Genomic DNA, 16,167 nt, shown 5'->3' with positions numbered 1-16,167 from the left:
ATTTCCCCTAGAAGAAACAAAAAGAAAATCACTAGAATTTATTTACTAGTATATACTAATAAATACTAGTATAACATATAGTAGTAAAGTATAAAATACTAGTTTTTAACATAACTGTACAAAAAGCACATGTGTCTAAAGGTCCTGATATACTGTCGGCTTATTTTTTTCCTTCTTTGCTTAGGAGTAAAAAGAAGATTGAAAATTTAAACATGAAAAAACAGTGTCAGAATTGTCTTCAGTTAAAATTACAATATTAGTTACCATAGTTACAATATTAGCTATAAAGCAGCTCTTCAATATGTTTACATTTTTACACACTTCTGACCTTGTTGGACTGAACAGAAAAAAATAATGTTGTCTGTTGTCTGTGTCAAAAAAAGTCAGAGCCTCATACCATCGTCCTACATTGCCACAGACCAGTGGTAGTTTGAAGATACATACCAGCTGGAGTAAACTTTTCTGTCAAGCATTCTTTGGCAAGCTGTTTCAGATTCCTGAAAGGAACTCGAAACAAACTTTATATCGGTCTAATTTTGTAAGAAATTACATCACACTAGTTAGTTCTTTGGGCTTAGCTTGAAGTCTTGACATCCTCCATTTTTTAAATCGGAATCCAAAAAAATCTCCACACACTGGCAAGCTATCTATTTTGGGTATAGAGAGTCTCACTTATATCTTTCATCTTCTTTGACGTGATTTTGTGCAGCAGTAGAAGCTATACATGTTGTTTTCTTCTTTTTTTAAGTCATGATCAGTGTCATCCAGAAGTTATGTGCAGTGCCGCTACTTATTATGTTGTAGTTTTAACCAGATTGTTACCGACACTGTGGTATTTTTTTTTTATATCACAGTTTGCCTCAATACCGGTGTCTTGCAACTCCTCCAGTTTGCACCATATCATGTAGAAGTGGCTCAGGTTTTCTCTGTTGCTAACTATAACAAAATCATGAGCTAAAAGACACTAGACAAACAAAAAGTAGACAAACTTTATAACTTCTTAAACCTTTATACTCTCTCTAATTATTTTGTTTATTTTTTTCCAGCTCTTTATGTTCATTCAGTCCATCTATCCCGTTGAAAAGGTCATGAAAGCTCACTCTTTCTAGTCCCACTGACCCCTGACGACCCACTGACCTTTGACGTGTGTTCCTGTCATCTTCAACCCTCTCCTGCTATGCAGCCATGAGCTCTGCGCTATGGAGCCAGGAAAAGCCAGCAGGCAGTTTCCGGGACGACTGGCGCTTCTACATTGTGGTGAAGGAGTGCACTGTGGAAAAGCCGGGCCAGAAGACTCTGCGCATCCCACGCGGCAGCCTCGGCCAGGCCTGCCAGGAACGCAACAGCCTGGGTCGCACAATCCCGGCCAGCAAGGGTAAGCGCAGCCTACGCATCCTGGACCAGACCAATGTGGTGGTCAGCGTGGATGAACGGGACGTTATGGAGCTTGAGGAGAAGCTGGCAGAGCTGCTGTTCCCCATCACCAACTGCGAAGAGCGTTACAGCCTGCTGTACAACAGAGCGCGTCTGGACAGGGCCCGGGACATCAACTGCGGATCAAAAGTTCGAGTGCAGCTGAGGTCTGGCGACGTGCCCCTTCCAGGTGTGGTCCGATTTAAAGGAGCTTTGCTGCCAGACCGAGCTCTGAGCGGGATCTGGTTTGGTGTTGAATTACTGGTGAGCAACACTGTTTGTCTTGTTGACGTTGTTTGTCTGGTTTTGGGTTCACCTGGTTCTTGAGCATGTGATCATTACAGAACAAAGCTGCATTTGTTTCCTGGGCTAAGCTGGGAGATTTGAACGAACATAATTTAAGCCCGTAGGCTGCTCATGTGGGTGAAGGCTAGTCTCAGACCCACCATCACACATCAACAGTGTCTTTTGTTTATGTGGCACATGCGTGATGTTATTTATGTGAGTTCTGATGTTTGCGTTGGTGGATGTAATGTCCTTTTCTCCTCTGTTTTTCAGGAAGAGGGCCGGGGTCAAGGTTTCACCGAGGGCTCTTATCAGGGACAGCAGCTGTTTCGTTGCGAAGATGAATGCGGTGTCTTTGTTGCTCTGGATAAACTTGAGCTCTGGGAAGATGAGGTGGAACGTGTGACGCTGGAGGATAATGACCCGGAAGTGGAAGGCGAAGGACCGCCACTGGAGATCAACTCTCGAGTGTTGGTGCAGACACGGGATGGCCCGGAACGGGGCACTGTTATTTTCTGTGACTTACTGCCTGGCAATGAGAGCCTTGGATACTACGTTGGTGTTGATATGGTAAATAAATTAGTCGGTGGTGGTGAATAGCTATTCTTAGCTGCAAGTTACAGTTACATGCTCTGTATGTTTAATATTACAATTTTCATTAAGCGATATATTTGTTCAGGCAGGTTAGATATTAGAAGGTGCTAATTAAATTAATTAAGAAATTAAACTATTTAAGAAATGATCAATTAAGCATCGATATGTAAGACCTTAGTGCAACTTTATCAAGGCAACTACCATATTTAAGGCCCAAAAAGGTAGAAAGGTTATCGTTAAATGTCCGTCTGACATCAGTGGTTTAACTTTAATTTCATGAAGCTACAAGAATATTTTTTGCATGCAAAGAAAATGAAAATAATGACTTTGAAGATTTCTCTTCTTGCTCATTCTCCACTGCCATTCAGTTTTTAATCTATTCGTGTAGCTTCATAAAATTAAAGCTGAACCACTGATGTCACATGGACTATTTTAAGAATATCTTTACTATGTTTCTGAGCCATATTCATGGCAGTTCCGTTGCTGTCTACGCAGGATCAGAACGATTTCATCAAAAATACTTAGTTGTTCTGAAGTTGAATGAAGATCTTCCGAGTTTGGAAGGACATGTGTATGAATAATTAATGACCTAACCCTCTTATTTTGTCTACATTTTTAGAGATTCGATAAAGATTACATTTAAAAGTGTTTTTAAACATTAACTTTAAGTTAAAGTTTTACCAATATATTGTGCATCCCTTTAAAATACACTACCATTCAAATATTTAGGTTCATTAAGATTTTTAAGTAAATGTTTCTTCTATTTAGACCATTTATACTGGCATTTATAATAATAAGATCAATATCTAAAATAAGTGTTTTTCTTTTGAATTCAAAGAATTCTGGAGGAAAAGAATTTTCCTGAGCACCAAATCCGCAAACTAGAATGATTTTTGTAGGATTGTGTGACACTTCAGAGTGTGGAGAGTAATGTCACACGTCATAAGATCAATAAATGTCAATAAATTAATTGTAACTGTAGCAATCGTAGTTAAATTGTAATAACATTTCACAATATTACTTTTGCAGAATTATGCGAACATAAATTTAAAACATTAAAAGCGTAAAAAAATCTTTCTGATTCCAAACTTTTGAATGGTAGTCGAAATAGTTTTGATGTTCTCCTCCAGTGAGACAGATGTCAGCACGAAGGGGAAGACTGAAGGAGAGATGTAGAGACAGCTCAGTTTGCTCTGTGTGACCACCATAATGGCATACTGCCAAACGCTCACACAAGACACAACCAACACACGCCATTCCACTGTTCTCGTCTTTCACCCTTTGTTTCTCTCTCTTCTGTTAAGCCGTCACTGCTCTCTCAGCAGAGCTCAGCTGGATATCTAAATAGCGTAGATGTGAATAGGTTTAGGTTTCGAAGAGTTTTTACAGTACATTACATTATTTTTTGGCCTCTTGGTCTTTTTGCTAATAGATTGTATAGATTAGACTTAAAATATTTTTGGCTTTGTTTAGCAAATTAATGTATATACGTATTATTATTTTAGCTGTAATTTAATATACACAAAGAAGATTTGATGAGTTTGGTTTTACTTGTTTAAACAGATACAAAAAACAGTACCTAGGAAAAGGCTATTGAAGGCTAAACGCAACGGTAGTGATCTGGCATGTGAAGTGTGTGGGTTTAGAGTCCAGAGACATCAGTCGTTCTGATGATAGTGTAGGTTGTGTAGTGTAGCCATTAGAGAATTACGGCTCTCAGTTAGTGAGACGGGTCCTGTCTGGGTCAGAACAAGAACGCAGATGAAGATTTCTGTTGGGAGATAGAGACAGGCCAACCTTTGTTTGGGACGCGTTTATTTTAAGTTGGAAATTACAGTGTTGTAGATGTGAACGTTTATGAGATGATCTAGGTCAGGTGCAGTAATAGGGTGCTGTACCTCTCACCCTCAGGACAATCCCATTGGAGACTGGGATGGGATCTTCGACGGCAAACAGCTGTGTAATTTTGCTAGTCTTGAACACACCCGTCTCGTTCCCATATGTGATGTGATGCCAGGTAAGGGCTCTCGCTTCATACTTCTGTATTTTTTCAGATGAGGGTATTAGATTTTATGCTGGCTTTGAGTGTGCCTACTGCTAGAAACGTGGTGTTAGTTGCTCTGTTAGATTCCAGGTTGAGCACCTCAAATTCAAAGTTCACCAAAATCTTAAAATGTAAGGTTTTATAAAATAAAAACGAATTTAAATTTAGAATTGACGAAATCTGTTGCATTTATTAAAATATGCAGATTATTAAATAATTAACTTTATAAACCTATAGATTTTCCTGTGTTTATCCTATAAATAGATTTCTATTGTATTTATCTTATAGATTGTTGACTTTTTTTGTGTGTGTTTTAGATTTCAAGTCAGGGTGTAGGCTAAATATTTGTTGTCAGAAAGCAAAGTGCTCTAGTGTGTGTGTGTGTGTGTGTGTGTGTGAGTGAGTCATGTTAACACGCTGGAAACAGAAGCTCTTTTGTCTAAAGGCCTTGTTTTTTGTGAGTGGAGTGTGGAGCTGTCTTTGTTCCGACTACTTGATTTGTTTGTTTGTGTGCATGTGTATGTGTGTGGGCAAAATGTCTCGTCTTGGTTAATGTCTTAAAGCTACCACTTTTTTTTTTCTTGTTTTCTGTGGAACTAAAGGATTTGTAATTTGCAGTCGTCAGGGTCTAACCTGCTGCTTTGTGTGTGTGTGTGTGTGTGATGCTGTATGTGATATTACCGACATTGTATGTCTATGTATTTGTATTTTCTATAACAGTAAACTTATGTATCATGATATATTTGTTACATTATTTAAAATAATGTTATTGGACACATCCTTACCAAACAATAACCTTGAAACTTTTAAACCATGCAAGGAAGTAAATGTTATGGATTTTAAACAACATGAGAATATTGTGACTTTTTTTGTTCTTTTTTTAGGCAAGCTATTTGCTTGTATCACAGCTTATTGAAATCTTTTTTTTTATTTACTTGCAGAATACTCCATGCAGGATCAGAGGCTGCCCAAAGTCTTTGCCTGCAGGGGCGGCAATGACAAACCTGGCAGCCAGAGCAAACCAAAGACCAAAGGTATTATTCCTAGTATATCTTTATACAGTGATATGAACAAATTCTTATACATGATTTTAATACCAGTGTGAGTAAAAAGATCTCAAGTAATTATAAAAATACATATAATTCAATCATGAGCAAAGCGTGATTTTTTTATTTATTTATTTTTTTTTTTTAATAATTTTTTTTTATTACCACTAACAGCATAGACAGCATCAAGTATATTAGGCTGGTGTTGCTTTCAAACCTAATACAATTTACTTTGCTTTCAGGAGCTTTGTGGTTTTGAAAACTGCTGTTTTTTTTTGTTTTGATTTGTTTAAGAAACCAAAGAAAGAAAGGAAAGAGAACCTTATTTTTAATTTACTGATGTACATCCTTTAAGGAAGCAGCACTCTCTCTCACACTCTGTCTCTTGCTCTTACTAACTTTAATATAATTTGCTGCTCTTTTGCTTCAACATGTAAATTTGTCCTAAATTTTGTTCTGATGGATCATGTTAAATCTTCACCAGACTTGTGATTTCGGCATAAATTGCACACACAAATGAGTTGTTGAACATGTAATGCCACATGTATTCCTCTCTCTCTCTCTCTCTCTCTCTCTCTCTCTCTCTCTCTCTCTCTCTCTCTCTCTCTCTCTCTCTCTCTCACACACACACCTCTCTCTCACACACACACACACACACTGTTTACTGTCTTCCTATCTTCCTATCGTGACTGTTATTCAGGGTTAGGCCTGCAGCCTGGCAGCAGGAGCAAGTCTGAGTTTTATTATACGCTAAATGGCAGCTCGGTTGATCACCCTGCTCAGTCCAAAGCCAAAAGCACATGGTACATAGATGAAGGTAATCAATAATCAATACAGATGGACAGACTGGGAAACTCTAATAATAAAAAATCTTAACAGCAAGGTGCCTTCTTGCTAATATTCAGCCTAAAGAGCACACTCAACTTTAGTTACCTTTAATAGTCTTGGGAAGAAAAAGTCACATGTTAATCTTTGCCTTTGAATGCATCACTGGTGATTTAAAAAGGCAACTTGCTGCTGAGATGTTTTATTGGGAATCCGGTTCACTGTGATATAAATGACTTCATAGCATGACATCATTGATCAGAAAATCACAGGTGACATTCATTTCAAATTCAGTTTTTAATTAAATTTTAAGGCAATAAGAAATAAATGAGAATGAATAAATTATACATTTATTTACTCAAATGAGTTAAGTATTTTATTTTAGAAAACTGCTTTTATTTGCATCACACATAATGTTAAGCATTTATAGCCAGTTTTTCTTTCATTTGTAAAAGCGTTTTATATTTGGTATCAGGCGTATTTGATATTTTTCCACTCATCCATTGTGTAATTGTGTGTGTTTGAATGTTTGTATTTGGCACTGAAAACATCGGGAGACTGTATTCCTTAAACATTGCTTTCATCTGTGTAATTATTTCATATTTCATGTCACTCTTTACTAACGAGCACTATTGGAGAATGTTCCAGGGGCGGTCTGTGATTGGTTAAGGGGTTTATATTGTGTTCGTGCCCTGTGCTGCTTTCATTCTCATTCACCAGATTGTCATTCTTCCAGTGGTGACTTTTTTCTGTGGCCCAGTGTTTTTCCAATATCTTCATATTTCATGTGTTTGTATGTGCTTCAGTGAGGAGAAAATAGCCAGCTCTAATCGTCTTTGAAAGGACATCATATTTATTTGTATGCGCTACCATTCAAAAGTTTGAGTCAGCAAGATATTTTTAAGTTTGTTTCTGTCAGCAGGGATGGATTAAACTGATCAGTATACAGTAGAAATTCGATACTGTCAAAATATTACTATTTGTGATAAAAGTTTGATGGTAAATACATTCTCACACTTTGAACTTTTTCGATTCATCAAATAATAATGAAATTGGATACATTTCATTTAAATGTATATTTTACCCATTTTTATCATATGTTAAGAAATGTTTGAGTGCCATTTCAGCATTACAATTATTTCTGAAGGATCATGTGACGCTAGAAAACATTTATCTCAAAGTTTTACTGTACTTTTGATCAAATAAGTACAAGCCTAAGTATGAGATGCTCATCAAAAACATTTCCAAAAAAGCCCCAAACTTTTGAAAGGCAGTATAACGGTATATAAATATAAATCTTTTTAAAGACTGTTTAATTCGATATGCTGTTGTCAACTATTTAGTATCTGTGAATCCATGTATTATGATGTCATCTGATCAGTTTATATTCCTGGTCCTCCACACTGATGCATCATCTGGATATCATGACCTCTTGGTACTGCCTCTTATTTCTTTGGCTTTCTTTTTTGATAGTTGGCGAGGACCCTGCCAAATCTCTGACGGACACGCCCCCAGACTTCAACCCAGGCTCGTCCCCTTCTCGAGCTCCGCCCACAAACTCATCGCTGTCCAATGATAACAAGTTCCACTCCCTGCCTTTTAGCTTGAGCCATAAAGTTGGCTCCAGTGGGAGCATGAGCCATGGCCCTCTCTCCCTGTCCGCGGGCTCAGTGATGGGGGAGCAGCAAGACGTCCTGCCACCTGCTACCACTCCTGTCCAGAGGCCTCCCTCGCCACCACAAGGTCAGCCGGGGTTAGAGGTCGGGTCATTGGTCGAGGTCAAGGAGAACCCACCACTTTGCGGGGTCATCCGCTGGGTTGGTCTACCTCCAGGACTACAAGAGCCACTAGCTGGGCTAGAGCTGGTCAGTAGATTTATTTGTCTGTATTTGTCTGCTGTAGTACTGCAACTATATTAAATTCTAAGCACCAAAACAGCATATTTGTATGATTTCTGAGATATATATATATATGTATGTATGTATATATATATATATATATATATATATATATATATATATATATATATATATATATATATATATATTTGTTTTTTTTCTTCGTTAGAACTCTTTTCTTTTGTGTGTGTGTGTGTTTAGGAGGAGGAGTGTGTGGGCTGCACTGATGGAACGTTTAAAGGGATTCGTTATTTTACGTGTCCACCAAAGAAAGCTCTGTTTGTAAAGCTGAAGTGCTGCAGGCCTGACTCACGATTCCCATCCTTGCATCATTCACCCAACCCCATAGAACGATGCAACTCCATAGGTAAGAAATACACTTTAATTGTCAGAGTTTACGTTCTTATGCTTATGATTTTGAGTGGCTTATACAGTAAACCAGATTTAGGGAAAAGTAATATTAATGTCCAGTGCTGTATAAGCTCTCTATACAGCATTTACGGCAGAATTTTTTTATTAATCTAAAAAAATTAAAATAATTTTTTATAAAAAAAAAACAAACAAGCATTTTTTAGGAGCAAAAATTGTAGGTACATTAACACACTAAAGCCCTTGATATCTCTCATTTTCTGTGTTCTGCTCTGTCTAGTGTATAATTGAAAGCCCAAGCCTTTAAAAGTATGTTCTGTTAACCCTAAACGTGGATAGATATGTTCTGCTTGTGCAAAGTGCAGAGTGTTCAGATCACTAGTACATAGTAATGATGGGATTTGAGATCCACTCAAAAAAAAGAATAAAAAGTCGGGCTGTACGTGGACAGTTTGTGCAGACAACAGCAGATTGTTCTGACAAAATTTACATCACCTAGACTGTCCGTGAGCTGGAATGAAATGCTGGGTCAGACTTCATATTTTGTCTTTAACACCTGTGTACTTACTACACTATACATTACATTACATGTATATAAGCACAGTGGTACATAGTTATCTACAGCTGTATTGTTTGTGTAACTACATATTTGTAACAACCAACTGAACGTGTCACAGGACTAACAGCACTTTTTTGGTATATTAATTAGACTTAGATTAACCATGTAATCATGTAACCAGTGAGTTATTTTTTTATAAATAAATTGGGGTTGGTGTCCAGAATGTTATACTTTATAACTTTATAACTGGACAGTTCCTGATGAGTTACCACGTAAGTACACTGGTATTACAGTAGTGCACCAACTCCTCCCACGTAACATATCCCTAAGCCTACTCATTTCCAACCCCTGGATCCCATTTCCACCCCTAATCCTACGCATCTCCAACCCTTGAGTCAAATTGTGCCGATTACTCTTATACATATTGTTGTTACAAATTGTAGTTACATATGTCATGTTACACATTTATACTTACACCATTCTGAGGGTTGTTACATGTGTGAAGTAACAGTTTACAGGACTATTTCGAGCTGTAGAAACTATCTACTAATGTGTGCTTACATACTATGTGTACATTTAGTTTCTGTGTGCACAGGTTTTAAAGACACTTAATATAAAGTGGGACCAACTTTGATGGTGAACAAACCTTGTGGTTATATGTTAACAATAGTATGTTTTCATCATAAAGTAAAGCCAGAGTGTATTTGTGTATTAATTAACATTTTCAATGTAGATCTACAGTAGATGTTGATGTCAGAACCTGATTTATAAAATCTCAGAACATTGAAACTCTCATTTTAATTAATCGATATGATTGATCAGTGTTTTTTTTTTTCTTTTTCTGCAGCTTTTGGGGGTTACCTAAGTGAAGTAGTTAATGAGAACACTCCTCCTCGGACAGAAAATGATGGTTTAGAGGTGATGGTGGGGAAAAAGAAAGGAATACAAGGACATTACAATTCCTGCTATCTGGACTCTACTCTGTTCTGGTGAACACACACACACACACACACACAAAGTGTTAAATTTCTCTATATCACGCTAATATCTACACTGAGATTTAAAGGCAGGAATCACTTTACACAATACCCGTTACATTTGTTTGACACTACTGCAATGCATTCATTTGCTTAAAATTATTACTTTTTTAATGTTAAATGTGTCAATATATATTCTTTCTCTTTCTGCTTGTCAGTCTTTTCTCCTTTAGTTCTGTGTTGGATACGGTGCTCCTGAGGCCAAGATCTAAAACTGATGTAGAATATTACAAAGAGACACAAGACTTACTGCGGACAGAAATAGTCAACCCACTACGAATGTGAGTGGCATACAGTTTATTACCGCATATAATTTATCATATAGAACTTGTAAACATTTTTCTATTTAAGTATTGATTCAAATATTCCCTTTTACTCATTGTCTGTGAAAGACCTAGTTGTGATGTTTTGTTAATCTGTGTGTGAATTTGTTAGACATGGCTACGTGTGCGCCACTAAAATCATGAAACTTAGGAGGATATTGGAGAAAGTGGAGGCCGCGTCAGGATTCACCTCAGAAGAGAAAGGTAAGAAAAGTCTCAAAGAAATGCATTGATGATGAAACACTGCCATCTAGAGATCCAAACAGAAGAACTTGTTTTATTCAGCTTTTAAGATGGTATCATGTTGAGTGTTTCGTTATATTGAGGAACAACACAAAATGGGTGGATCATTCAATTTTAGAGGAAATGTTTATACTTCATTGTATTGTTTGAAAAACTATTTTAAGAAATGTGATCACTTTACAAGCTATCCGTTCAAAAAATGCTATTGTGGTATCAAGTAGTTTGGGAGTGATTATTTTATTTTATTTTATTTTTTCAATTATTTCATATAATCAAGCATTTAAGGATCTTGAGTACATCATTCTGTTTTGTGCAACCGTACTGAAATACAGTTGGCATCTATCATGTCCACTTTGTGCTTTTATAAAGTTGTCACATGTGTCCCTGATATCACACAGAGAACATAAAAGAAGAATACCTAGTTAAAGTAATATACTTTACGTAATTTACATGCTAACATGTTACATGTACTTACAATTATAATAACAATAAATAATTACATGCACGTTACTCTAACTTTAACCCTAACCATATAGTAAGAACATTCATTAATTCTGCATTTATTAATATTACTTCGTACTTAAATGTGTATATAAACCTTAAAGTGTAACTGTTTTCATAATAGCCCCACTGTATTTATTGCATTGTGCTTATTCATAAACACATTATTTATAGATTCTTCAGTGGTAACATTTAAATTAATAATTTGATAAGCTGCACTTATTACTACACTTAAGTGCATACTGGTTTTTACTTTTTATTTTATATAAAAGTTAAATACACTTAATATAAACTGGGACCTCTTGAATAGGCACCGTATGTTCAATAAAATATTGTATAAAAACACTTCAAAGGTGTTCTACAAGAATTGTGAAATGAAAGGTAATAAATTGATTGACTGCCATAGTTCAAATATCTAAATGTGTTATAGTCAGTGTTCAGGAAAGTTACTTTTAAGAGTAAAACCTTTCACACCAAAGAGTGTAATGAATAAACCTCCAGTTGAAGGAAAACAAAATCATATCTGTACAGTAGAATAGAGGAGAAGGTGGTTCAATACTCTTCAGCAATTAAAAAAAAGAATGAAGCACAATTGTTGGTTTATCTAAAGTATTTTTATTGGTCTGGTTGAACTGAATCATCAAAGGTCAGCAGCAAAGACATTAGTTAATAAAATGGGATTAGATACATTTGTGTTACCGTTTATTTTTTTCAATTCACCATTTTAATTAATTTCAATGAATACTAAATCTTTTTTTTTTTTTTTTTTTTTTTGCAAGTGAGATTAATTAATGCACATTCACATTTAGTCTAGCTTTCACACACCTCTGACCTTCTGATTTCTCCCAAGGCTTGTCTGTCAATAAATGGGAAAACAAAGTAAAAAGTGTTACTTTTTTGAAAAAGTAATTTTGATATTTTCTTATAAATTAAAAAGTAATGGATTACAGTACTAGTTACTTAAAAAAGAAATCTGAATACGGTACTTGCATTACTTGTAAGGAGTTATTGTACATCAAAGCTTCTGTGTTGAGTGACATAGTATGGTGTTCTCTTTCTGTTTAGATCCAGAGGAGTTCCTCAACATCCTTTTTCATCACATCCTGAGAGTCGATCCTCTTCTCAAACTTCGGTGCGCCTCTGAAATCCATGCTAAAATTAGCATCACTGCAAAGCTGTAATAAAAAAGTGGTGTTTTTTGTCTTGAAATTTATGAAATATGATTGTTTTATTTGCAGGTCTGCAGGGCAGAAGGTTCAGGACTGTTACTTCTATCAGATCTTTATGGATAAGAAAGATAAAGTGTTGGTGCCAACCAGTCAGCAACTTCTGGAGTGGTCCTTCATCAACAGTGATCTCAAATTTGCAGAGGTATGTACACAGGGTATACTCTGAAAATGCCCTTGTGTTAGACAACATAATTAGAGGAGTACATGAGAGGCCACTTCGCTTCCATGTTTTACTGTTCATATATGTATGTATATATATACATATATATATATATATATATATATATATATATATATATATATATATATATATATATATATGTGTATATATATATATGTATATATATATATATGTGTATATATATATATATATATATATATATATATATATATATATATATATATATATATATATATATATATATATATATATTTACCATTCATTCATTCTTTCATTCATTTGAGATCAGTAAGATTTGTTTAATTTTTTTAAGAGGTCTATGCTCACCAAGGTTACATTTTTTTTGATCCAGAGTATTGTAAAAAGAGTAATATTGTGAAACTGTAGTTTAGATTCTTTGAATAAAAATACCTGCATTTATTTAGTGTGGCGTGAGGACAAATGAAGGGCACTGTCATGTTCTTGTCTGTTTGTTTCTGTCCAGGCCCCTTCTTGCCTTATAATTCAGATGCCTCGTTTTGGGAAGGATTTTAAGATGTTTAATAAGATTTTCCCTTCTCTGGAGCTTGACATCACAGACCTATTAGATGACAGTGAGTCAGTTCAATAACAGATTTGATTTGTGCTGTTATTAGAATACAATCCCACATACCAAAATAATATATCTGTATTTGGTCTGTATCTGTATTGACTAAGATTATTGTAATGTGCATCTGTTTGGCTGAGCTCTGTGTTTTCGGTGTTTAAAGGAGAATGATATAAACAATGATATTGTTTTTGTCAGCTCCTAGAGAATGTCGAATTTGTGGTGGCTTAGCTCTTTACGAGTGCAGAGAGTGCTATGAAGATTGCGATATCACACCAGGAAAGATCAAGCAATTCTGCGAAAAGTGCAATACACAGGTACCACATGAGCCAAAAAAATGCTCTCCTAACTTACCTTTGTCTGCAATACCTTTCATAACCACTAGATGGAGACTTTTCCAACCGAATAATCCTCGAACACACTCGTCTGTAATGTTTCCTTTCTGTGCTTGAACATACAGTAATGTCCATATTTATGTGTACATATTTATTTTTTCACATATGTGTTAATATCCCGGACCTTTAGGTACATCTGCACCCGCGGCGTAAATCTCATCGGTGTGTTAAGTTATCTATACCTAAAGAGCTGCAGGAGTCTGTTTGGAGACAGGGATCTTACCCTCACCAGCAGATGGATCTGTTTGCCGTGCTTTGCATTGAGACGAGCCACTATGTCGCCTTTGTCAAATACGGATCAGCAGATTCAGCCTGGCTGTTCTTCGATAGTATGGCTGACCGTGACGGTACGGAGGATTTTCTAAAATAATTTCAGTATAAGCCATCTAATATAAGTGTAATATATCTCTCAAAATAATAAATTGACTCGCTATTCTTTTACCGAATGGTCAACTTTATTTTTCTTTTCCGGTGGCAGGTGGTCAGAACGGGTTTAACATCCCACAGGTGTCCCCTTGCCCTGAAGTAGGGGCCTACCTGAAGATGACCCCAGAGGAACTCCACGCACTGGACCCCAAGAACATCCAGGGCTATGCACGCAGACTTCTCTGTGACGCCTATATGTGCATGTACCAGAGTCCCACCATGAGCCTCTATAAATAGAGAGGGAGAAATAAAGAAGGAAGGAAAGGTAGGAAAGGGAATGACCAAGAAGGAGAGAGATGAGGGAACGAGGGAACAGGAGGAAAAAAGTGCCCAGGATAACGCACTCCCACGACCGGTTGCCTCATCCTCTGTTCTGCATCTCTCTGTACATACTGCAGGGTAAATACGGTCATGAGAGCAAAGGCGAGATCAAGAGAACGAACGAAAAAGCCTATTTGCACTGTGTGAGAGCATATGTGTTTGTGTGTGTCTGTTGAAGTGTCATTGTTGTTTTCTCCGATTTGTGCCGTCTTGGGCTCAGCTCAGACTCTTTGAGTGTTCGGAGAGCGGTGTTTTTTTTGCACGGAGAGAATTCACAATCTTTCCAGCCCTCAGGTGTTTCGCAGACGCTCACTCACCTGAAGGCTTCACATTCGCCTCCTCCAGCCAGAATTGACCCCTCCAAACAACAACACGTTCTACCCCTGTAAATGAAGCCTTGGATGAATGACCCAAACAGGATGTTTCCCCTCTGTCTGAATTCTTCCATTCGTCATCAACCCATCTTAATGCACTGCAGCGTCCAGCATTAATTATAGTTCAGATGCACTGTGTGTAGTCCCTGTTTTTGCCTTTATATTTTGCTGTGAAGTCTTTGTCAGGTGTGTTCACAAACAGCAGAGCCCTTGACTGCCATGCACTGGTCCCAGATCAAGACGGAAGAAATGATTAAGCACACGTTTTTTTTTTTTCACATGAAGAATTATATAATTGAGCTTTTTTTGTTAAAATAGGAATTATTTAATTTGAATTATGGTTTTTATAAATGTGGAAATTTTAAATATAGCAAAAAAAAAAAAAAACTAACAGCTTCCCAGGCCATGCTTTCTAAATCATAAATTAGTGGTAAATGACTTCCTACGGATACGAGTCCAATATTATGATGATGAAATTCCAAAAGTGATTGTTTTGCAGTCAAGGACATGTTCATGTTATAAAGAAGTGATTCCAGTTCCTGTTTGTATATGACATGCTCTGGTTTGAATGTTCACGGCGGAGGCTGAATGGGCAGAAGCTGTTTCACGCTAAACTGCAGTGCTGTTGGCTAATTTGCGGTAACACTGTTCATCGAGATACTGGATTGATGTACTGCGCACATTTTTGCTATGGGTTATCGGATTGTTTACATGGCCTGGTTTAAACTGAAGGGTTATGGAAAGACACATGCATTGGGATTGTTTTTTAATCTCTGCTGATGTAACCGTACACTATGGGAGAGATTCTCCGTGAGCGGCTGTAATGGGAGAAAGGATGACGACTAGTGTACTTGTGTAAAATGAAGCCAGGTGGACTTTATTATCTCTGTGCTGTTCTCTTAAATGTTAACTAAATTAAAACGCCATTTTGAAAACAGCTTTTGTGGTAATGGCTGCACTGCTTTTGACTTGCTCATTTGGGATTGTTTGTTAAAATGTGTGCGCGTGTGTGTTTTTTTTAAATAGAAGTGAAGACAAGCAAGAGGAAGGATTGCAGTTTGTATGTGTTTGTGTGGTTGAGGTGAATATTTACCTTGAAAAGTTGACAGATGTGCCACCAAGCTGTGAGAATCTCTGTCTTCACATGTCACTGAGATGTGTGCAGCATTTGTGCTTTGATGCCAGTAGTGTTTTCATCTGCCACGTGTCTTTCATCTGAGTGTGTGTGTGTTTGTAGACGGGCTTCAGCAGGCAGACGGACGAGGTGTGTTTGGATGTCCGTTGCCTTCAGTGTTGTCATAAGTCCGTGAGTGTTTGTGTGGGGATTTGTCAACTGCCAGCGGTGCTGCTTTCACCTGTCACCTGTGTGGATCTCATTAACATGGTGTCACGACCAGGGCATGATGTGGTCTCGGATGCAAACACACCAAAGCTGGACAGATGGAGCTGATCTGTAGTGAAGGCTCAGCAGCTGGAGACGCGCACACACACACACACACACACACACACACACACTCA

General features: G+C 37.0%; 1 protein-coding gene across 2 annotated transcripts; it reads left to right on the top strand.

Annotated features, from left to right (window-relative positions):
• Window positions 1–1,185: 1,185 nt before the first annotated feature.
• cylda (cylindromatosis (turban tumor syndrome), a) lies at window positions 1,186–15,586 on the top strand. 2 transcript variants are annotated; one of them, XM_043243776.1, is made up of 16 exons: window positions 1,186–1,677; window positions 1,972–2,268; window positions 4,204–4,309; window positions 5,278–5,370; window positions 6,083–6,199; window positions 7,681–8,072; window positions 8,307–8,472; window positions 9,881–10,022; window positions 10,229–10,351; window positions 10,506–10,597; window positions 12,203–12,269; window positions 12,376–12,508; window positions 13,032–13,140; window positions 13,332–13,450; window positions 13,659–13,875; window positions 14,007–15,586. In XM_043243776.1, the coding sequence occupies exons 1-16, from the start codon at window positions 1,186–1,188 to the stop codon at window positions 14,189–14,191; spliced, it is 2,850 nt and encodes a 949-aa protein (XP_043099711.1). In that variant the 3' UTR covers window positions 14,192–15,586. The 2 variants fall into 2 exon arrangements, with proteins under 2 accessions (XP_043099711.1, XP_043099712.1); XM_043243777.1 differs by lacking the exon at window positions 6,083–6,199.
• Window positions 15,587–16,167: the final 581 nt, after the last annotated feature.

Source organism: Puntigrus tetrazona, chromosome 7 (genome assembly GCF_018831695.1).
Source record: "Puntigrus tetrazona isolate hp1 chromosome 7, ASM1883169v1, whole genome shotgun sequence".
Classification (NCBI taxonomy): domain Eukaryota; kingdom Metazoa; phylum Chordata; class Actinopteri; order Cypriniformes; family Cyprinidae; genus Puntigrus; species Puntigrus tetrazona.
Note: the sequence above shows the minus strand (reverse complement) of the source record. Positions and strands in the feature narration are given on the sequence as shown.

What these genes read in the sequence shown, in the direction of transcription:
- cylda (XM_043243776.1), top strand. Translation starts at nt 1,186, where the DNA reads ATGAGCTCTGCGCTATGGAGCCAGGAAAAGCCAGCAGGCAGTTTCCGG. An exon ending in ACTACGTTGGTGTTGATATG is followed by an intron (nt 2,269 to 4,203) that starts GTAAATAAATTA and finishes TCTCACCCTCAG; the next exon opens with GACAATCCCATTGGAGACTG. An exon ending in ATTCACCTCAGAAGAGAAAG is followed by an intron (nt 10,598 to 12,202) that starts GTAAGAAAAGTC and finishes CTTTCTGTTTAG; the next exon opens with ATCCAGAGGAGTTCCTCAAC.